The sequence below is a fragment of the Astyanax mexicanus genome, chromosome 1 (genome assembly GCF_023375975.1).
Source record: "Astyanax mexicanus isolate ESR-SI-001 chromosome 1, AstMex3_surface, whole genome shotgun sequence".
Classification (NCBI taxonomy): Eukaryota; Metazoa; Chordata; class Actinopteri; order Characiformes; family Acestrorhamphidae; genus Astyanax; species Astyanax mexicanus.
This window is the reverse complement of record NC_064408.1, coordinates 103,385,657-103,409,937: the sequence shown is the minus strand read 5'-3', so window position 1 is coordinate 103,409,937 and position 24,281 is coordinate 103,385,657. Positions and strand designations below refer to the sequence as shown.

Sequence of the window (24,281 nt, the reverse complement as noted above, 5' to 3'; positions counted from 1 at the left end):
CTTTTGTGAGATACTGGCCACTATGATGGCACAGCATTGTGATGTCATAATGGTCATTGTGATGTCATTATTACCATTATAATGGCATCCTATTCTGATATCATAATGGCCATTATAATGGCACCCCATTCTGATGTCATAATGGCCATTGTGATGGCCCTCCATTGTGATATACTGGCCACTATGATGGCACTCCATTGTGATATCATACTGGCCATTGTGATGGCCCTCCATTGTGATATACTGGCCACTATGATGACCCTCCATTGTGATATACTGGCCACTATGATGACCCTCCATTGTGATATACTGGCCACTATGATGACCCTCCATTGTGATATACTGGCCACTATGATGACCCTTCATTGTGATATCATACTGGCCACTATGATGGCCCTCCATTGTGATATCAGACTGGCCATTGTGATGACCCTCCATTGAGATATACTGGCCACTATGATGACCCTTCATTGTGATAGACTGGCCACTATGATGGCACAGCATTGTGATCTCATAATGTCCATTATGATGTCATTATGGTCATTGTGATGACGCTCCATTATGATGTTGTAATGGTCATTGTGACGGCACCTCATAGGACTGTCATAATGATCACTGTGATTCCTGATGCATTGATAGCCTCTGTGATGGCACTCCATTGTGATGTCATAATGGCCATTGTGATGGCACCCTATTGTGATGTCATAATGGCCATTGTGATGGCACCCTATTGTGATGTCATAATAGCTTTTTTAAATGCACTCCATTGTAAAATCTCAATGGCCACTAAAGACGATTTGAACTTCAAATTCTTAAAGAATGCAAACCTTAAAACTTGCAAACCTGAATGCATGCAAAACTTAAACCTTGAGGGAGTTAAAGATCTGATGACTTGCTGGCTACTCTCAACAAAACTGGACATTTGACTTTTTACACTCAAGGCATTTGCATACTGGACATGAAGCACATCACAAAGAAGCATATATTTTTCATAATATTTCAGATATATTTTTAATATATAGGGTAAGTTAAAAGTCGCTGGTCAATCTTAATTTAGAAACGAAAGTAAAACAAAGCTAAAGGGAGACAGGGAATACCCCAGCAAGAGATGGGGTTTTTATATGATTATTATATGATCAGTTTGTTAATTAGCCTCTCCTCCTTAAGCAAAGAGCATCAGCTGTACAGGGCCAGCCGACTCCAAGTGAAAAGTTCCCTTTAAAATAGTCTTGCAGTTACATTTAAAGTCACATATATTACAGAATTTTTGTGGTATTGTTTAGGTATTAATTTAATGGAATAATATATAAAAACCTTTTTATTGCTGCTTCACAATAAAAACATCTATATTTTCTGAATCGATTTAGACAAATAGCAAATAGTGCTATTCTCAAAATTTCAAAAGAATATTAAGCAAGATGAGTCCCTAAAATCCCCCCAGTTAAATGCAGCATCAGCTGCATCTACTGCACCCTTATGAAACATGTCAATAAGTAATTATCATGTAATTGATTCAAATCAGGTTACACCAAAACCATCATAACTCCTAATTTAATATGCTGAAGCTCTTCATCCTCAATAATGCTCTATTGCTGTCGCAAGCAAGATGGCAGGGATGAACTCTTAACAATAAACTTTCAATTTTCATTCATTCCCAGGGACCTCGCTTGGCAAACAAGTACCTCCTCCAGAAACAATATTTGTAATATCCAAGATTTCCCCAGACAGATCCAATCACTCTATTGAATTACTGCTCCATTCTCTAAGATTCATCCCAGGCCTTGTGTCACTCCTAACCTCCATTCTTCCAGGCACATTGTGAATAATGTAGAAGAACGAGTCCTTTAAGTGGGGCGACATCATATTTAGGAGACATTATATGGATCGGCCTCGCAGGCCCTCAAGCCCTGGCAGAAGTCTGAACTGGCGTTTGTCGTTCAATCATTGTTCGGCATTTATGTCAACCGCAAATGACTGCAGTTGCATTTACTGTGTAAGAAGCCTATTATACACTTGTAGGCTGCCAGGAGGAATAAAGGATGCTGGTCAGAGCTAATTTTGGCCTGGAAAAGAAGGCCGCTGATTTTGTGATTGGTCTGAAGCTTTCAGATGGCTCTGGTGCTCATATACTATATACTGTCAATGCCAATCAATGATTTGAGGACTTGATGACTTTGATGATTATTATTTTTTATTAAACCATTTAACCCCTCTTTCACATTGGATACAGACTGTAAATGACTGTAAATGTTACTGTAGGTTTTACACCCCTGTGTTTCACAGTTTTTCAATTTAATGCAAACTATTTAACTCTTCTTTTGATTTAGCCTTTGACTCTTAAGTTTGCCACCAGAAACAACTCACAAAAAGTTTCTGATTTTTTTTCTGCAATGCTATAAAGGAAAATTCAGTATTCAAGAAAATTCAAGAGTGAAATTAATAAGAAAAAAATGTATACCTGCAGTATAAATGTGCAGAGTTGGCATGGTGCTACTTTTTTCAGTTATTTGATCAATTTGTCAGTGTTTAAAGTGTGATGTGAGGAGGCTTGGGGACCATGTGGATCTGCCCCACACCAGGACACACAGCCCCAGTTGGTCCCAGCTGGCCCTTGTTGGACCGATTGAGCAGCCACCAGGGACCAGCTTATAAACACTGCCTCAGCCTTTACAATGAGAGGAGGGCTCAGACAACACAGACCCAAAAACACTAGAAAGCGACTAGAGCCCCACTGGGCCATGGGAAATGTTTATGTGAGTTTATTTTAGGTGTTGGTGTAGGGAATTTACTGTGTAAAATATCATACAAATTCTTATAATAGAAAAAACTTACCTGCAATGGCAATGGGGGCGTGACAGGAGAGGGCAGGCTGCGAGCTGGTGATTGGTTGGGCCTGTGAGTGGGCGGGGATTGAGAAGGTGGAGCTGAGGCGTGGCTGGAGGAGGTACAAGAAGTGGCGTTTCCTGTCGAGGGACCAGACGCTTGCTGCTGGATGGGAGGAGTCAGCTGGCGATGGGAAGGAAGATGATTGGGTGGCTGGAGGTGGACAGGGGCGCAGTGTTGCTCCCGCTCGCGTTCGCGCTCTCTCTGCTGCTGCTCCCTCTCGCGCTGCTCTCTCTCGCGCTGCTCTCTCTCGCGCTGCTCTCGCTCTCTCTGCTGCTGCTGCTGCTGCTGTTGTTGTTGGTGTTGTTGCTGCTGCTGCTGGTGGTGCTGCTGTATTTGTTGGAGATGCTGAAGATGCTGAAGCTGCGAGTTGAGAGATGAGGTAGCTGCAGAGGAAGAAAACAGTAAGCATTCCATCGTCAAGCTGATACCTTTAAAGGTTCCAGGACACCTGTGCAGCAAACCACAAAACCACAGTCAGTGCTGCCTGCTGCCATCAGTGCTTCAAAGAGGCTCCGTTTCCCTTAATAGATAAAGGACAAGTTCCTGTGTCCTCGCTTATTCACCTTATGTAGTACACGTCCAAAACAAGATTCCATTACTTCGAGTCAAAGATGGTATTAATACATTTTTAGGAATATACAAGTGTGTGTATTTTTCATGATACCTATACATAGGGCCCTATTTTAGCAATCTATAGCGCACCGGTCAAGTGCGGATCATGCAGCTGGATGTAGGGCATGTCGGTGTGTCTTTGGTATAGTGAGTGCGCAAAAAATACGCCTTCTTCTTTATTAATCTTGGGTGTGTTTTAGATGTAACGTGAAATAAACCAATCAGCGTGTCACTTGCCATTCCCTTTAAGAGACAGGTATGCTCTGACTTTGGCGCGTTTGGCGCATCTCAGCAGAGCCAGCATCTCAGTTAAGGGAACATTACATTATATTACATTTGGCAGATGGTTTTATCCACAGACTGTGTTTAGCTGGACAGAGCATCGTCTCTCAAAAGCTGTTCGGTTGCAGAAAGCTGTGTAACCCCACCCATCCCCATAGGTTTCAGTGGCAAAACAGACAACTTTCAATCACGTTTTTTCTAATATACTGTAATTCTACCTCCTTTATTTAAATGCAGCAGCTAGTGTCACCTCTGCTTATATTGTCAATTTTTTATTGTAAAAGGGCTGGGGCTAGCGGGGGTGGGACCAATGACTGTATGGGTGGGACCAGCCTGTGACCTGCTGTGTGAGCTTTGTGGAGGCAGCCCTCAGGGGCGGGGTTATTTAAATGAGTAGGCTGTCTCTCCACAGTCTTTCTCCCTCCTCTGGTCTCTACTACGCAGACTCAGGTTTCAGTATCGTCAACATGGCGGAAGATTTTGGCTTCATTTTCATTGAATGAATGGGAACGGCGACAGGGCGTCCATCTATTTTTACAGTCTCTGGTTTTATCCAAAGTGACGTACAAATAATGATGGACATTAAGCAATAGAGCACATAGAAGTTCAAGGCAAGACACGACAAAAATTGAGGGAAGGAAGTCTCAGTTATCAAAAATATACAGTTACACATGGACATAACCTCAGTAAAGTCTATTTAATAAGTAACAAATGACTTAATTTGGCCAAGTGTTCTGTGAGCAGTGAAAGAATGTAAATGTGCTGGGCAGCGACCCTCCACGATCAGTGTTGGAGCCAATGATTTATGTCAATTCTAAAACCCTGTTTTATTCTCATAATATAACGCATTTCAATTTGTTGTGTGAATTTTTATTAAAAAAAACGATAAAAAAAAGTGTGTCTGATATTTGTAATAATGCAATAACATTTCTTTGGATTATGACAAGTAAACAAGGTAAACAGGTCACATTCTTTATTATTAACCTAAACCTGATGGTGTTGATGTTTTGTCTTCTTCTGAAAGTTAGACATCCTGAAGTTCAGTAAAATTGCAGGAGCTTCACTATTTGCCAGCCATTGGACTTCATGCTACCCTGCAGATAGACTGTAATTATTGAGCAGACCATGCTTCTAGAAGCATCTAGGAAAAGTGGATTACTGCCCCTCGGGCTGTTTAGAGATGTTCCGGGCTTTTGATGTTGGGAGCACTCCCCGCAAAACCCCAGGTCTTAAGGACCCTTAGAGTTCATTTAGTGTAATTCCTTTTTTCTCTCTTTAGCTGTGTGTCTCGTCCATTTAAGAAAGCTCTGGCTGCAGTCAAGGCCTAGTTTTTCTACAGTAACAAACAGGGGTAGGGTGGGATTTCGGGCCTTGCTGGTCCTCTTTGGGTTCGTTTGGTGAAACGTGGCGTCTTTTGTTGCCTTTTTCTGTGAAGTCATAGTCCGTTTCTGTTTTATCTGACTGCGGCGCAAAATTGAAGCTGCCGAATGTGTCCTTGAAAGGTGCCAAGGGCGCTATTGAATATGGAGAAATGCTGTTTCTTTTGAAAAGAAACCACAGTGCTGACCCGTGCTTTCATTTCCAGGGCCAACAACAGTATAGAGAGACATACACAACAGCGTCTCTTAAACACCGTCTCCATTGCTTACAAACATAATAACCCAGCATTATTTCCATTCACACCGGCGGTGACTTCACGAACCAGTGCAGTGCATTCAAATGACCCGCATGTTCTACCTTATGAAAGGGCTCTATAAGGGGTATATAAATCAGCGTGACCTTTGTTTTCGTTCGAGAAGACTAAGAGAAGGGTGTGCAAACAGGTTGATGAGTGACCTCCAAAGAGAGATCTAATAACACTGCTTCTTCAGCAAGCGGGCATCAGTCGGAGAAAAAAAGTTGCGTTTGATTTAAGTTGCGTTTGATTTGAGTTCACTGCACCATCCCTGTCAAGATGGAAAGTTGTAAACAACTGCATACATTGTTTTTCTGTTTTTTGGTTCAAAAATTAACTTCAAATAGTCCAGCTTTGAAGGTGGGAGAGATGAAGACAAACAAGAAAAACACAACAGCTGCCTCAGTACAATACAAATGATGGCCCCTTATGTTCACATCAGGAATAATTCATTTGGATTCGTGGGCATATTTAATTACAGCAGTAAGACAAATCACAGTAAATGGAGTGAAGTACAATAGATCAATGCGCACAGAGAGAGCGAAACTTGTATTGACAAGGCAGGCGTTGGTTTGCGAAGCCGACACATGGACAAGCGAGTCTCCATAATTAATTGCTGCACTTGAATAATTAAAAATGGGATTTTTCTTACCCTTTTTTTTCTTCCTGGGAGATAACTGAAAAAATACATTGGGGCTGGCGTTGCTTTGATTAGCGTGGCTACTCCTGCATCAGAGCTGGATGGACAGGCGCGCATTTGATCCCCCCCCCCCCAACCCCCTTAACTCCCACCCCCACCACAACTCTCTATCTGAGAAGGGAGAGAATCAGAGAAGAAACAAAAAAAAGAAAAAAAAAAGAAAAAAGAGAGAGAGAAAGTGTCTCTCAACCAGTAAACAGCCCACTTTTATATTTCTTCTATCGGCTGACACGTTGACACCACTCTCACACCCCGCCATGAATTATATATATCATCTGCGCCCGGGAAAAAGCCAAGAGTCCAATTCGCGCGTGAAATGTTGGGGCAAGTTGTCTTGCAGGGGCTTGACAGGGCCGAAAGCGTATATGTGGCTCTCTCCAGCAAGTCCGGACGCCGCTACCAATGAGGAAAGTAGGTGGAGGGGAGGGGTTGGGGTTGGTGGTGATTGGGGGTGTCTGAAGAGGAGGAGGGGGTAAAAGAAAGAGAAATGGGAGGGAGAAAAAGAGAGGGGTGAAAAAAAAAATCTGATTTCTGTCAAAAAATTATCGAAAGCAGAGGAGGAAGATCAAAGGCGAAGGCAGGCCCTCTTCTCCTGCCTCCAGTCACGAGGGCCGGAGAAATAAAGAAAGAGAGAGAGAGAGAGAGAGGGAGAGAACAACAAAAAAGAGTGCGAAGAAAAGACGGCAACAAAAAAAAATAAAAAATAAAGGAGAGCAGGGAAGGAAGCCCCATGTGGCCCTATTATGTGAGTAACACTGCAGGTAACGGCGTGCCTTTAACGGCGCCGCTTTATAAACTCTGTCGTCTCGTTAAAGGAAGCCACTGACCTTCTGCTCTCCTTAAAAGAGCAGAGCGACTTCATCAGACCGGCTCTAATCGAGCAACATCCAGCAAGCTAATTGTGAGGGCGAGGCATGAGCTGCAGGCTCGGGAGTGCGGACACTGAGGATGTAATTACTAAAAAAAGAAAAATGACAGGGCTTTGGACGCAGGTGGACGTGATGATATTTCAGGCTCTGCTGGATGCTTCACATACTAAATTCTATACTTTTAGACCAGTAGTCTTTAATATAGTATCAATGTCCATTGAAAAACAAGTTATTTAATTTTTGTCGATTCTGAGTTTCTAAGTTTACTACATAATTTGAACACACAAACTGTCCCTTACACTGTGTCATTTTTACTAATGAATAGACCAATAAAAATGCTTTTCACACTGACTTCAGTCAAATTTAACCCTTTATGGCATGGCGTTGCTTTCAGGCAACAAAGCACTTTTTTGATTGTTTTATCAATGCATTGTTGCATTGTTCGTTCAATGTGTTTATTATTATGGTATTTTGCTTTCATTTTCTTATTAAAACAGCGTTTTTTTTTGCAGCGTTTTGCAACTTTATGCAGTTACAAGAAAATGATGACAAGCAGTGGTTCTTCTTTTGTGACGGCTATATCAACAGAGACCCAAAATGAAATGATAATGAAATGAGATGAAAATCATGCTCTAAATGTTTGCTGTAGTAGAGATACGTTTTTCATTGGTCAGCAACAATATGCACCCATTGCTTACATTCCATGTTTTTTTTTTTTTAACTACGTTATTATAAAAGATACAACTAAAATATATGTACATATTTATGTAACCATGCAAATAAATTGGAGTTAATTCAGAGTCTAATGGTGGAAGATTTTTCAGTATAAGCTACAAAACAGTTGAGGTAGGCATGTCTAGTAGACAGTAGTTATTTTTTGCTATAGGCTATAGATTTTTTTTTTGTAAAATACTCATGGCAGGCTACTACAAACAAACTTATTTCAATAAATCTTATAGATTATTGGCTATATCAGTTCTACACTATATCTGTGCTGAATCAGTGTTCTGTTTGTTGTGTTTGGTGAAAATGGTGGCAACAAATGTAACAGCTCTGAGAACAGCTATGTAACACAGTGCGTATAGACTGCATTAATGCATTATACAGAAATAAAGAATAATTATAATATCTAATGTCTACGACAGTAAGCATGAGGCATCATGTACAGCTTCACAATAGCTTTAAAGCATTACAGTCTAAGAAATAACAGTAGTAAAAAACAAACATGTGAGGCTTTCTCAGCATCAATGCTAGTCTTCTGCCTAGTGAAGAAATACAGTCTTGGTCAGAGGGCAGCTAAAGGTCATCACCTACTTTAACAAGTGTCGTCTCGGTGCTCTGCTGGATTATAAATCTCAGGTGCAGTTCTCTTTCTCTGCAAAGCAGCTTTATAGCAACTGGGCTCATTCACCAATATCTTCCTTAGCATTTTCCTAAATTTGTCTAAATATTCCTAATTAATAAAAAAAAAAATCAGTGTAATATTTTAAAAAGGGTTTAATTGCATTATTAGGGCTATTGTTAGGGCTATTTTACTGAGATTGGCAATATATTGTTCAAACATTGTTTCATTTCATTTCAGGCCCAGGTTCTTCAAATTCCCATATCTCATTCACCAAAACTGTTAATGGAAAAGATAGTCGTTTACATTCTGATTATTAAGGATGTTTAAATATATTTATATATAAATTGTCTAAATATTCCTAATTAATAAAAAATATCAGTGTAATATTTGTTAAAAATGGTTTAATTGCATTATTAGTTTATTGCACTATTATACACTCCCGGATCTCATTCACCAAAACTGTTAATGGAAAAAAAAGTTGTTTACATTGTGATTGTGAAGCAATCTTCCTCTCTTTCCATTTTTAAATCCCATCTTAAGACTCACCTCTTTTCTCTCACCTTTGACCTTTCCTCTGTTTAGTTTGCTCTACCACTCATCTCTGTTGTCTAGTTGTCATACTGTTGTTAGGTCGATGTGTCTGCCGTTACTTATTGTATAATGTTTCTATCAACGATGATTGTAAGCGTCTTTGGGTTTTAGAAAAGCGCTATATAAAAAATAAAGTATTATTATTATTAATATTATTATTAAGGATTTTTAAACATATTTATATTTCAATTCAATTGTCTGAATATTCTTAATAAATAAACAAAAAATAGTGAAAATTTTTACAAGGGTGTTATTGCATTATTAGGGCTATTATACTAAGATTTGCAATATATTGTTCAAACATTGTTGTCATTACAGGTCCAGGTTCTTTAAGCTCCTGTATCTCAGCTGGTAAAACTGTTGACTGAAAGGTTCTTTAGCATTCATCTGCTGCTACAGGTTTTCTTGAACTGCTGAGATCAGCCCTGCTCAGGTTCCTCAGTCATGCGGATGGCCCTTATATTGTTGAGTTGTGACTCCAGGCACCTTCTGTATTTGCTCCTCACTCTCAGCCCACAGGCAGGTGAGAGAGGAGAAACAGAGACAAAAGATCCAGAGCAGATCACACGCGTTCCTCTGTTTAACAGAAGCTCTCAGCTGACCTCCCTGACCCCCTGTACGTGGGGCCAGCCAGTGTGATTGTGTTTGAGTCTGCCAAGTGTGTGTGTGTGTGTGGTGTGTGTGTGTGTGTGTGTGTACCACACTTGCTCTTGTCGTTCTTTCTGATAGCTCTCGTCTCTGTTGAGCTGCCACTGTAAAAAAAAAATCACCTGTCTTGTGTTTGAGTGCTGACAGACTTTGTGTGTGTGTGTGTAAAGTGCAGTGTGTGGCTGATTGTCAGAGGTCAGTGCGGAGGTCACAGTGAGCAGGATGGTCAGGGCGAGTGGCTATTTTTGCCTTGTGTACAAAGAGAGTGGAGTGGACAGACTCAGACTGCCCACCTCTCTCATTATGGCGAACCACCTGTGCTGTCCACCTAAACGCCATAGCCACAACCATTTACAGTGAGCAGGAAGAAATGGAGGGTGATGGTGACAAGGCGCCTTGTGTGACGTGATCCAGCAGAGTGGCTGATTCTACAGTACCAGTCTCATTTAATCTAGGCCACAGCATTGCAGAGTTTGGATGAGTATAAAAAGAATCTAGTTCGACATCATACATCATTAAGTGAGTTTAAATTATGGCTCAGTCTTCTAGACAGGGGTTAAACATGTTCTTGGACTATAGTTCTCCCCTGAAAGAAATATTTAGGGTATTATCGTACACCCTGCACAAGGTACGTTGCAATGCATCAATTAAATAGCAACGGTGCTTGTGAATATATCTACACTGATAGGCTAGGTGGTCTCAAAACGAGATGTGTTCAGGTAAATGTCTGCCATATTACTATCTTGGCAATAGAAAACACAAGTGTGACACTGACTAAAGACAACCTACTGTCATACATCAACTGCTAGATGTTTATTGCTATCTTGGCAATAAATTGTCAACGCAGGCACATCCCCAACTCATGTTCACCCTGATTGGTCTACTGCATGTTATGCCCATGTTTTACATTTTGAGCCGCACAATGCCTACTTTAACCGTTTTAATAGCAAAGACGCTTTAAATCAAGCTGTACAGTGCACCTAAAAATATCTAAAATAGGGCATATAGTCCTAAACTAAGATTAGGCTTAACCATTGTCTAAGATACCCGCTACATATGTTCAGAAATATCTAGTCACCCTTTTAATTGGTAAATTCAGCTACATTATGGGGTATAATGTCTATCGAAAGACTGCCAATGATGCTCTGAAGCATCCACACAAACTATAATATTGTGTCCCATGACTTGTCATGTCCCATGGAAGCAAAAGAACACCTGCATTGAATGTGGATGTGATTTCTGCCACAGTCACTTGCCTGTATACATGGACAATGCTAACCAGAGGGCCCCGGTCACGATCAATACAACACACTGAACTGTTCACTGTGGGTGGTAATGCCTTTTATGATGTATTCCTGGTACAAACTCCCACAACTCTGACTCTGTTAATTCACATTGGCTTGCCATGAGTATACTGGCCAAAGTTCAATCTTATTAACAAGATAATACCTCATAATGTATATAGCTATGAGGACTGAAGTGGAAGAGCAGAAAAGTGAAAAACATAAGTGCGTACAAAGTCTACATCTACATGTTCATGTCTTTTATATATTGTTTCTGCCATTCCTTCACTCCACTTCTATTCCTGAGGATTTATTTTGTTTCTCTTGATTCTTACACATTGAGCCCATTCACTTGCTGATTAATATGTACTGTATATTACACCTATATTTGGTCTATATACACTGATAAAAATAGTTATATCCAATGGCAATAAACTGACAGAAATTAAACTTGGTGGGTAGTAGAGCCAGACTTTCATAGAGGGACAGCAGGTCATTTTTATTGATAAGTCCTGTATTTGTCTCTATTGAGATGATCAATGAATCTGTGTGTGGAGGCACTGAGGTCAGCGCAAATAGCCAAATCAACTTATTGTTTTTTTTAGACGTCCTGAAGCCCAGATATCATGCTGTGTGAGGTGTTTACCAATTGCGAATGATAACAGAACATGGTATTTATTACAGCTCAAAAGTTATGCTAATAAGGTCCTGCGAAAAGTGGCCCTATGTTTTCTGAATGCACACTCTAATGCAATATTCCAACAGGACAATGCTTGTCCACATACTGCAACTACATCTCAAGAGCTTGCCTAAGGGAAATAGATTCCTCATCACCAGACCAGAAGAGTTGCACATATAGGTCTAAAATTTCTATAATTTATTATTCCGGGTAATCATTATTTGTCCATGTTTTTTTTTTTTATAACTTATTTACGTAAAAAAAGGCAAAACAGGCCTGCTGTCTATGATATGGCCCCTTTAAAATATAATTAGGAATAAAGTTTTTATATAAGGCTTTATTTATTTCTCGCTCAAGAACAACCCTTGCCCAATTTGTGTAGGCATTTCCACTCCAGTTTCTCCCAAACCCCTGTCCTCCGTCGTCCAGCAGCCTGTTCCCCTGTTTGGGGAAATGGCCCACCACTTTCCCCACTAGCGGGCTAGTAACCCGCAGCCCATTCTAGTCACACTCCAGTCCCTCACAAAGCCCACTGTAGGCCTACAACTGGGGTTCTCTGGCCTTCACCCTCCCTGATGCCCCTTGCACGCGCCTCACTGCCCCTTGTGCGTTGCCACCTTCTTACTATCTATCTCTTTCTCTCTCTCTTTCTCTCGCTCACTTTTTGTCTCTCTCTCTCTCTCTCTCTCTCTCTCTGTCTCTCTCTCTCTATCACACACCCCTTTCTCCCCTCCATTGAGTGTGGCGGCGCGGGGGTAAAGAGCCCTCATGCAAAATTTATGCTCGCACGGCAGTTTCAGTGGGCGGAAAAATCAATAGAGCCAGGCCCTGATGCGCCGCGGAGACAGAGTGCTGGTTGACAGACAGTAAAAGCCTCAGGGGTGGGGTGTGTGTATGTGTGTGTGTGTGTATGTGTGTGTGTGAGCGTGGCTGGTCTGGGGGCGGGGGTTGGTTGCATTTGCAGACCCAGAGATGGACCACGGTGGTTCGTCCGGCCCTCGCCGCCCTCCGTCCACCTCGTATCGCAGCCTTATCACAGTGGAATCATTTCGATAACCACTCTGAGTGGAGCAATTATGCTATTAGAAAGGATGCAGGGAGAAAGAAAAAGAAAAAGAAAGGAAAGGGGGTGAGAAATGTGGGCTTTAAAAGGCGCACAGCCTTTTTTCTGTCAGAAATAAAAGCAGCTTTGTTTTCGTTTGGTCTTTTTCTTTTCCAGCACTTGCAGAAATGCGAGGCCCGGCTGCAGCAGCGAAGCTGTTTTACTCGTAATGAAAAGAAGATGCGTGGAGGAGAGGGACATCACAGGGCTGTTTTATGTGGTGCGTGTGTGAATATAGGGAGAACAGACGAAGATTTCAGTGGGCCGAAACCCTAAACAATAGGATCAGGCTTCCTCTCCTCCCCTCTTTAATTATTCCCTTTGCTCAGCTCGGCGTGCGGCGCGTCCTTTACGCAAGGCCGTGGATTGAGCGTGGAAAAGGAGAGGAGTGGAAAGAAGAGAGAGGGGTGGAGAGATTAGAAGGAGGGGAATGGGTAGAAGCAGAAGCGAGAAAGAAAAGGGAGAGAGGGGAGAAGGAGAAGAAGAGCAGGAGGAGGAGTGTTTTTTTTTTTTGCATGCCCACAAGCGCAGCGCCCGTGTCGGCCTCGTTGTCGTGTAGCACTGACATGTCACTGCCTGTGATTTTTAATGCTCTTTAAAAAGCCTGATGCAGCCTGGAGAGGAGAAAAAAAGAAAAAAAATACAAATCTCCCGCTGATATAAAACAGATATTATCAAGAAATAGATCAGATACATATAAATCAGCATGCCCCTGCATATCAAGGTTTTTTTTTTTTTTGTATTATGTACACAGTTACTGTTAGGCCACGCTCAAGGCCTTCAAAAAGCAAACATCAACCCAAAATCTTGGAAAAAATGTCAAGAACCGCCTATTCTTAAACTTTAACTATGTCTCGGCCCAACAAAAAGAAAAAAAGAAAACTGCCTGCTTGCTATTTTTGATTTATGTACCTAATGTTATGTACCTAAGCTGCGTGCCTCAAAAGGCAAATATATATATCGTTGCTGTCCAGTGAAAAACTAGTATCTCCATTTTTGTCCTTTTCTACACAATTTACACTGAGCCAAAATTTCTTGAAGAACAGACCAATAGAAAAACTTTAAAATGACCTAAAATTAACTCTTTTTAACATTGAAATTCATTGAAAGTTTAGAAGGTTTTCTTTCTCTCCTGTAAAGTTACTCGTTTTTTATTGGACAGCGACGGACGATTTGCTTTAACTGCTCTATTATTGTTTTGTATTATGTATGTAATTAAGCTCTAGGACTCAAAAAAAGCCCAAACTCAACCCAATAAAGTGTCAAAAATAGCCTTTTTGAACTGTAGTCATGTATTGGACCAAGAAAAAAAAACATATTTGTTTGAGGTCCTCAAAAAAATAGTAAACATTGTGCTGTGTTTTGTCATTTTTGCTGTGATTTGAACTGCTTGATGAGCAGGCAGTTAGACTGTTGCACCACTCTTGAGCCACTTTGTAAAAATTAGTTCTGGGTAGAATGACATATTCCTTATTTTTTGAATACATATATCTATGCTTTATATATCTATTGCTGCTCTAGAGTAGTGCAACTGTCTAACTGCCTGCTTGGTTTTTTTATGTTTTTTTTTTTGTATATTTCTTGTATTATACAAAAACTGTGTTCATGCATTAGCAAGGGCTCTAAATAGAAACACAAACAAATCAAGAAAAACTGTGTAAAAAAGTGTCAAGAACAGCGTGATTATAAACTTTAACAATATCTCAGATCAAGAAAAAAAGAGGAAAAAAAGAGAAAAAAAAAAGAAAAAAAAAGGGTTTACATGCCCCACACAACCGCACAGCTCCCCCCCTCTTTTTAATAGGAGCTCGGCGGTCCGTCCGCTCTTTTCTTTTTTTTGTCGGTTTAGTGGTTTCCCTCCTGCATGGCCTATAAGGCACCTGAACGGCGCGGGCGCTCCATGATGAATGAAGTGGCGCCGCTGCTTATGCGCTTATCGTGCTTGCCGAGCAGCAACAGGTTCAGCAGAGGCCGGCGGCACTAAATGAAATTCCTCCGCGGGACAATTTATCATCAGAGCCAAATGTATGCAACCCCCAAAAAAACTTGTGCACGCGCACCTCACTCGCAGCCCAGCCGCTGACAAGGTGTATGATGGGTAAAGGGGGGGGGGGGGGGTGTAATGGGTGGAAGTGAGAAGTGTGAAGCGAGAAGGTGGAGGAGGGGTGGTCTAGAGGAGCGAGAGAGAGAGAGAGAGAGAGACTCAGCTGAGGAAGCGAAGCATATTTTCATATCGGCTGATGTATGTCTTTTCTACTTTTCCCCACATTAACTGTTGGGGCCACGGGAGTAAATCGAATGAGCCACGGCTAATTTAACACAGGGAGCTTATTAGAAGGAGATACATCATGATAAGATACATCAGATTAGGCCTCTAAAGACTGCCCGTATACTGGGAATGCCTGTGTTTTTAAATATAAAAATGAGCTTGAATAGATGTAACGATTGACAAAATTCAGAATTCAATACAATATAGTGGTGTTAATACAGCAAAAAAAAAAAAAAAAAATCATCCACATGATATTGTGTTAATGTTAATATGATAATGTTTCTATTTTAATGCATTAGACCTAAAATTGTATGTAAAAATATACAGCTCTGGAAAAAAATAAGAAATCACTTAAAAGATTATTATTTCTTTGATTTTACCAAATTGAAAAGCTCTGGAATATAATCAAGAGGAAGATGGATGATCACAAGCCATCAAACCAAGCTGAACTGCCTGAATTTCTGCACCTGGAGTGGAATAAAGTTATCCAAAAGCAGTGTGTAAGACTGGTGGAGGGGAACATGCCAAGATGGATGACAACTGTGATTAAAAACCAGGATTATTCCACCAAATATTGATTTCTGAACTCTTAAAACGTCATGAATACATATGAACTTGTTTTCTTTGTATTATTTGAGGTCTGAAAGCTCTGCATCTTTTTTTTCTTCAAATAAATGCTCTAAATGATAATATTTTTATTTGTAATTTTGGAGAAATGTTGTCTGCAGTTTATAGAATTAAACAGCAATGTTCATTTTACTCAAATATATACCTATGAATAGCAAAATCAGAGAAACTGAATCAGGAACTAAAATGGTCTCTTAATTTTTTAAAGTGCTGTATATTTACTGTCTTAGCCACAAGCTAATATTTTAGTTATGATACAACAGTACAATACACTGATATGCCAAAAGTAATGTGAAAAGAAGCTAGTAAAATGTCCCCTGATTTTTGTCACATCTCACTGAAGCTACAAAACACTGTGCTGGCCTGTGGTACATGCATATGTGGGAATATGAATGGATGTGGATGAGATTCCTGTCAGATATGCGTTTTTTTTTTTTTTCAGAGATTTGTTTTACAAATTTAGTCACATTCATTACTACCGACTGTGCTGTCCACAGTGGGTGGTAATGCCTTCTGTGACATGTTCCTGGTACACACATGACATTGTGGATGAAGTCACTGTTTTGACTTAATGCCCTGAAGTTCAGGCTGAAACATTTTCTATAGTTTTATTCTAAACTGGGTGAATCTAATCTGCTGCAGGCTGAATAAGAATAAGTGCAAATACTGTTATCCAAAAACAATACATTCACAACAGGTGCTCCATTACTGACTGTACACCATCTGCATTCAGTTACTTTAAGACACACCCATTGCTAAGACAGATGTAGAAATATACACACAGCTTGTATAATACCTGTGGACAATTTTGGCCAATAAATATGAACATATTGAGAGTAAATATGAACCTATTGGAGCCATACCTGGTGCAAGTTATTAAAAAAAAGAGTTTACTAATGTTCTTGTAGATAAATGTTGAACCAAATCCTCACAGCAAGCTTCTCTGTAGAGTAAAGCATAAAACTCACTAAATTGAGAAGGCGTGTCCAAACTTAAGACTGATATTGTATGTAAAGGATGCCTGTTTTGATTGGCTGTTCTGTCCTGGATGTCTTAAACACATTAAGAGGCAAGAAATTCAAGTAATTAACTCTTGACAAGTTCAGCACAGCTGTTAACTGAAAGCTTAACTTTCCAGGTGACTCTACCTCATAAAGCTGACTGAGAAAATCCAGCCAAGATGACAAAGATGACATCTAAAGATGATGTGCTTCTTTAAGGAATCTAAACTAAATAAAAATGTTTTCCTCATAGTTTGGATGATCTTAGGATCAATCTACAATGCAGAAAAAACATTGTAAAAAATTCATTTTGAAGAGGATCAGAGTGTAGCTGGTAGCAATTGGAAGCACATGGTAGGAGTTTCTAATAAAGTGGATGGTGAGTGCATAACAAATGTGATCTGGCAGCAAGAAACAGGCAAGAATGGTCTGAAACGAGTGACATCAGCCAGTCTCTGTGTTATACAAGAGATTAAGGGGAGGGTTCAGACTGGCAGAGTTGGAGAAACGCGCGAAGAAGGGAGGAAAAAGTGTGAGGCGAGCGTAACTCAAACTCACTGCTGATACGGGAGAGGGGGAAAACAGAGGGGGAAGGAGGAAAGAGAGGTGAAAAGTCGCTTGTTTGAGGGCGGCAAGACACACTTAAGCTATCTCCCCCCTGTCTCCTTCACTCTCGCCTTTCCAGCTGTTTGGGGTGTTGGGTGTGAGAGTTTGGAATGTAATGGATATCCGCTCTCCTCCTCCTCGCCGGCCTGCGGTCCACTCACGCGCTACATGATCCGGGGCCCGAGCGCCTGCCGCGTCTTCGCCAAGGACCCCCCAGGGACCAATACACTCTCTACTTCTTCCTCTGGGGCTTCTTTCAGCCTCCTCTTTATCACTTAACACAAGAACCTCCCCCCGCCCAATCCCGGCCCCTCCACGAGCTTTCCATCCAAAGCGCGGCTATTAATTAAGATAATTACGCCCTGAGCCGACAATTAGAAACCGCAGATGGCTTTTAGCTGCTGCCTGTCGCCTTCCAAAGAGGGGGCATTGGTTTCAGCACCATCTGCTGAGCTGGTTTCAGCTGGAAATCACCACAGGATCTTGTGTCTCGGAGGGAGCGGAGAGAGGGACACGAGCGTCATCTGAGATACAGACCTTCACCTGACCCCCTTCCACCAGGGGTCAAATCTTTCACGACCCTTTTTTTTCAGGAGGTTTCGGGTTTTGGGATCTCTTTTTTCTCCGATATGAAATGATAAATGAAACCAGTATCAAATCGCAGTGAAACACACGCTGGTGACCCTGATGGAAGTGGACATGGAAGCGATCTGTTCTAGAAGAGTGATCCCTGTTTAAGTATATTGGAGTGTATTGATTTCTTATTATGGCACCAATGTTCGTATTTTGAATGGCGGCAGCAAGGCCACTCGTATGTGCACTCGTACTGAAAAGCTGCTCTATCTGTTTTGATAGGTCGATTCTTTACCTATACATTAAACAGCAGGGTTACAATGATAAGACTGGGTTTGTGTACTCTTCCTATTGACTCCTGGTTAGTGCTTATTGATAAGCTGCTAGCTTGTGACTGATCGGCATTGATGCCAAAAGAGGTTTTCCACCACTGTCAATCCAAGAAAATGTAGTTTCTTCTTCTTCCACTCCAAACAGGAGTGCACAGAACTCTTTTGGCAACACTCTTTTGCTAATTATCTGTAACATACAAAACCTGTTCATACATAGAAATCACTTTCAAACTGTACATTTTGCAGCTTTTATGGTTTTACTACACTCTGGTGACCCTCATGGAAGTGGGCATGTGATCTGTTCCCAAAGACAAATCCCGGTTTGATTATATTGGAGCACTTTAAAGCATATTTTTCTTACTTCTTATTATCTGGTTCTTAAAGGTGCACTGCAATGTTGTTTGATAAAGTCTGTATTGAAAAGTCAATTCTTCAGTTATGGATTTAACTCAAAAACTCCTCTTCTGCAGCTATGCTTTTGTAATCTCTGCATTATGTGGGTTTTGCATTGTCTTTTTTAAAACTGCATTGGTGTCCTGGGTCAACTACGTGGCCCTGATAGCAGCACATGTTGCTCTAAGATCTTAATGTACTTTAAGACCTACTGTACTTTCTTGGATTAAAGATGCACCACAGAAATATACTGACACAATCTGCATTTCTGACATAGAATGATTGAAAGGATTTTTTTACCGTTTTATCTTTGTTCCAGAGCAAATGCCGTCGATTTCTTCCAAAAAATATCTGGAATACAAATTTCCCTGGACACAATACACATTTTTACTGATTGATGGTCCATCCCAGATGTCTCTGAGCCCAACGGATTTGACACCACTTCTTGAGATGGTTATCTTAATGCTTATGTTCTGTGCAGTAATGTTCTTAGCATTTAGGGCATTTATTATGAATGTCACTTTGTCTTGTATTCTTTGACAAAGGTTTGCCAAAGTAATCCATTGCCCATGTTGAGATCTAGGTGCCAATGTTACAACAGTAATTCTGGGTTTGTGTACTCTTCCTATCCACTCTTGGGTTAGTGGCATTGATATGCTTCCAGCTTGCTATTGATCACCACTGATACCAAAGGACGTGTTCCAAAACTGTCGTCCCAACAAAACGTATTTTCCTTCCCTTGCACTCCGAATGGGAGGGTCCAGAACTGTTGCTTGTATTATTGTCCTACACTTTGGCCAATGATCTGTAATGCAGCAAACCTGTTCATACAGAGCGAGCCTTTTAAACTTTACATTTTCCAAGCGATTGCACGGAAAGGGGGAGCTTAGCCTGTCAGAAGCGCTTTTTCCTCACCCTCACCCTATATTTTAGTAACCTTCCCGTCCGTCAAAGAGAACTTTCACGCTCCCCTAACGCAAAATGGCATACCTTTGCCTTCACTGTCTCAAAAAGGGTACACATTTGTGTCAATGGAGTGCTAGTCACTCGAGTTGCGTTCTCTTTCTCTAAAAGCTTCAAAAAAAAAAAAAAGCTCAGAGCCTCAAGCCTCGGTTCTCACAGGCAGCTTGGGAGCTGGAGAAGGCTGCTGAAACTGCTACTACTGCTGCTACTGTTGCTGCTGCTGGTGGTGGTACGAAAGCAGTATGTTACATTATACACACACACGCACACGCAAACACAAAAGGAGTGACATATGGTTTACGAGACCCGGCGACAGAACACAATTGTCGGCGCAGTACGATAACCCCATTTTCATTGCGGTTCACTCCCATGAAATTACCATTAGCATTACGACTCATGCAGAACTGAGATAAATGTAAAAACGTCACCCAATTCATCCAAACGGCAGTGCCGGTTCCCCCAGATTACCATCTCTCTCTCTCTCTCTCCCCCATAGCTGCCTAGTCTAATATTTCATTTACAACATATCGTTGGTTCTTTCTCCTCTCACTGACCATGTAAATCACTAATCAATTTCCATTTCCAGCGCCTGATGATGGCTTGCCACTGAAAGCACATGAATCGTCACGCGGCAGCCGGCACAAGACCTTTAATAACAGAGGGGCGAAGTGCAGGAGAGAGGGAGGGAGGGAGGGAGGGAGCGAGGGGGGTATCTGGAGGGAAAGGCAGTTTGGGCAGAACATGGATAAGAACTGGACTTACTTACTGAAGTACTGTAGAAGTTGGTGGGTTAGGACTGAAGGAGCGCTTACAAAACAAGTTTAACGTTTAACTGTGGAGCATGTGGAAAAAGTTAAAGAAAGTAGATCCAGTATATAAAGAACTTTGTGGTTAAACTGATATAGATGATGAATTATGATGAAATTATAATAATATAAGGGTAAAAGTAAGTATTTTTATTCTACTGTTGCTCAAATTGTTCATCTTTGCTCTTTTTTTCTCCACTAATTATTTGTCATTGTTTTATCATCATCATCATCATCATCATCACCATCATCTTCATCTTTTCTTCTTATTTCTCTTCTTCTTCATGTTCTCATTGTTCTTCTTTTCATCTTTGTCTTCAAATTGTTTCTCTTTTCATTCCTAACCTTTTTCTTTTTATTCTTTTTTTCTTCTCATTCTTTCCCTGTTTCTTCTTCTTTTTCTTATTCTTTCTGTCCAACACCATGTTCATCATCTCTTCATCATTTTCTTGGTCTTTTCATCTTCTCATTTTTCTTGTTGTTCTTGTGCTTCTTCTTTTACTTCTCCTCCAAGCTGTTCTTCTTTACATATTTTTTTTGTCCTCTAATTTTCATCTCTTTTCATTTCGTTTACTCCTCTCTCTCCCTCTGTTGTTGTATCCTTCTCTCTCTTTATTTTTTCTTTCGTTTCTCCCTCCTCTTCCTAGGTGTCTTGTTTTATTAATTCTTTTTCGCCATATTTGTATACTTTCTTCTTCATTCTCTCTAACTAATTACTTATCTTTTTCTTACTCTTGCCAATCTTCGTATTTGTATTCTTTCTTTTTCTTAATTTTCATGTTCTTCTCATTTATTTTCTTTGTTCTTTTCCTACAATGTTCTTGCTGTTCATCAGAATTGTTTTCGTTAGAACTTTTTGTTTCTTCTCCTCATACTTTTTCCTCAGTTGGGTTATTTTCTTTTTTATAATTGTTTCTAAAACGTCTCATTCTCATTCTTCTCTAGTTCTGTTCTCATTTCTGTTTCTAAATCCACTTCATCATCCTTACCTCAATTTTCATTTTCTTGATCTTCTATCATCTTCTTTCGTTTTTTTTTTTGTTAATTTTCTTTTTTTCTTTTTGATACTGTAACTGTTTCTTCTTCTGCTTGGACATCCTCATCGTCTGCCAGTGTTAATAAGGCTTTTTTTTGCCATGTCCACTTGTGTCCTACACATGATCTATGTGCATCCCTGACTCCAGCACTCCCTCGCTTCTCATTACATATCTGAGTGAGCACGGGCGCGGAGGCAGCCGCCGACAGCTCCGGCGCTGCTGCTGCTCGACTCCAGGAGCTCGTGCCACACCACAGAAAAGTGCGCACCGAGCGATTTGTTTAATTTAATGCCGCATTGAGAAGCTTAAGTCATTTCAGGCCTCTCCGCACCACTTCCCCATCACTGGCGAAGGCGGCCGGCCGCGCCCCTTTAAAAACCCTTTATTGGAGCTTTCCAATTATTTGCAGACTGACACAATTACCATAAAATATGTACCAAACATGGATGAGGATGGTGGAGGGGGTACAGGGGTGGAGGGGGTGAATCCAATCAAAATTACAGGAGCATAGTATATTTGCTCTGGCCTGTGTGCGTCCTGACCCGGAGTTTTCTCCACTTTGTGTGTCTCTTTGTGTTTTACCACAAGAGCAGCAAGCCAGAGAGGCCCGCTCGATCAAAACGGACAAAGCCATATCCGATTATCATTATTATTGTCTTTTTCAATCCCGCCTCGCTCCCTCTCTCTCCGAGCCTGGGCATGTTTCCTCTTTTTTTCCACGTTTAAACAGAGTGACAATGCCACCAGTCAGACGGAAGACAAAACAGTATGTGGCAGGCCAGGCGGCTGCTGAGGCCGCTTCAAGACCACAAATGCCACAAATATGCCAAACAATAACAGCAGGATTAGCGCAGACGCTGGAAGGACACTCAGTGCCCGTGGCACTTCAGCTGTAGGATGGGGGCAGATGTAGCTGGTCTACTTACTGCACTCAAAAACCACACAAGACAAAGAACACGGCTGCAGTCACACATTTACACACAGTTAAATACAGTACAGTTCACATGCACTCTGCGTGTGCTCTACGAAAGGGCTCTTTGAAGAGATGCCATAGAAGAACCACTGTTGCTTTCACTCATTAGTGAAACAACCCCTCATTAGCAGCTCATGTGGATAGAGTTTCTTTGTTAAAGAGTTTAAGAGTTGTTCTTTGTTTACTTTTTTATAGTGTCCTTTGTTGCTCTTTGTAAGTTTGAGATTTATTGGAGGGTCTTCACAGTTCTTTATAGAATGACTTTTGTCCTTTTATGGTTTAAATAACCCTTTCATTGTTAAATAACTTTTTTGGGGGGGATTTTTTAAAACTGTTCAAGGTTCTTCATACTCATAAAATTCATACAATTGATTTCTGATATATGGTTTCTTTAGAGAAACAAAAAATATATAAATTATTAGTATAACTCCTCTTTAATCTCTCCATCTAATCTCCTATAAAATGAAATAAAAAAAAACAACATTCATTTGTACATAATATGAACATGAAGGAAACCCTTTTTTTATTCGTTCCTTTATGGTTGTTTTTGGTTCTGGAGTGACTTTAAATGTTAACTGGAACTTAGGTGAGCCAATATGTGGCAGTACTTTAGAACAGTTCTTTAGGATCTGCACAAATATTCTCTTTTAAAATAATCACTTAACGTGAACCAGTAGTACATCCTGGCATCACTGAATTTGGTACATTGTTATAAATGGGTATTTTTTAAAGCTTTTAAATTACAAAGGCTATTTAAAATTAAAGGATCCACTTGGGCAATTAGAAGGTTCTTCTTTTTTCTAGGCAATTTCGAGTATCCAATGTCCATGTTTTTGGACTGTGGGAGTCTACTGGAAATGCACACAGACTCAAGGAAAACATGGAATCTCCACCCAGATAAGGAACTTGAACCCAAGACCTCAGCACTGGGAGGAGAATGTCCTAACCAGGCTACAATGGCACTGATTAAATTGTTCTTTGTCTGAAAAAAAAAAAAAATGTTTTACAAATGACCAGAAACTCTAAGCGTTCCCTTTTTTGGGGGTAGAAGAGTTCTATAGAAACTCAAAGAATCTCAAAGTTACTGCATGTGTAATAACTACTTAATAAAGCATTGCAATTTTTCATTACCATATAATTACCTTACAATCAAGCCAACTAGTGCATATTTTAATATGAATACTGAGTGAGTAATGAGTAAAGCTCAAAGGTTAATTATAGGATATATATATATATATATAATGATGAGTTTCTTTTATTTTACCAAACTGAAAACCTCTGGAATATAATCAAAAGGAAGATGGATGATTACAAGCCATCAAACCAAGCTGAGCTGCTTGAATTTGAATATGCACCAGGAGTGGCATAAAGTTATCCAAAAGCAGTGTGTAAGACTGGTGGAGGAGAACATGCCAAGATGCATGAAAACTGTGATTAAAATCAGGGTTATTCCACCAAATATTGATTTCTGAACATAAAAACTTTATGAATATGAACTTTTTTTTTGCATTATTTCAGGTTTGAAAGCTCTGCATCTTTTTTTTTGTTGTTTCAGCCATTTCTCATTTTCTGCAAATAAAAAGCTCTAAATTTTCTCATCTGGAATTTGTGAGAAATATTGTCTGTAGTTTATAGAATAAAACAATGTTCATTTTACTCAAACATATACCTATTAATAGCAAAATTTAGAGAAACTGATTCAGAAACTGAAATGGTGTATTATTTTTTCATATAACTGTATATATTATTGGTCATTTTTAAAACAATAGTGGACTATTTTGTTATGAATTGCTTCTTGGGGACAAATAAATTAATCTGAATATGAATATGAATGTGAAATATTGAACCTTTGAACATATCAGTGTGTGTATAACTGTGTATAACTAGAGTTTGTATATTATATAGATATTTTTTTTCTTTAAACTTTACAAGTCTGTTCACACACATCTCATTCACACAGAAATCACAGAAAAAGATAAAAGTGTATTAGAGAATACATTGTGTTTGATTTTTAATGTAGTCAAACTTC

General features: G+C 40.2%; 1 protein-coding gene across 3 annotated transcripts in view; it reads right to left on the bottom strand.

Moving 5' to 3' along the window:
• The window catches only part of pou6f2 (POU class 6 homeobox 2), a 178,377-nt gene that overhangs the window by 62,495 nt on the left and 91,601 nt on the right, over positions 1-24,281 (bottom strand). For all 3 annotated transcript variants that reach the window (XM_022667014.2, XM_022667015.2, XM_007258616.4), the window contains exon 5: positions 2,833-3,269. In XM_022667014.2, the coding sequence (XP_022522735.2) occupies positions 2,833-3,269 (437 nt within the window). The remainder of the gene's footprint in view (positions 1-2,832; positions 3,270-24,281) is intronic.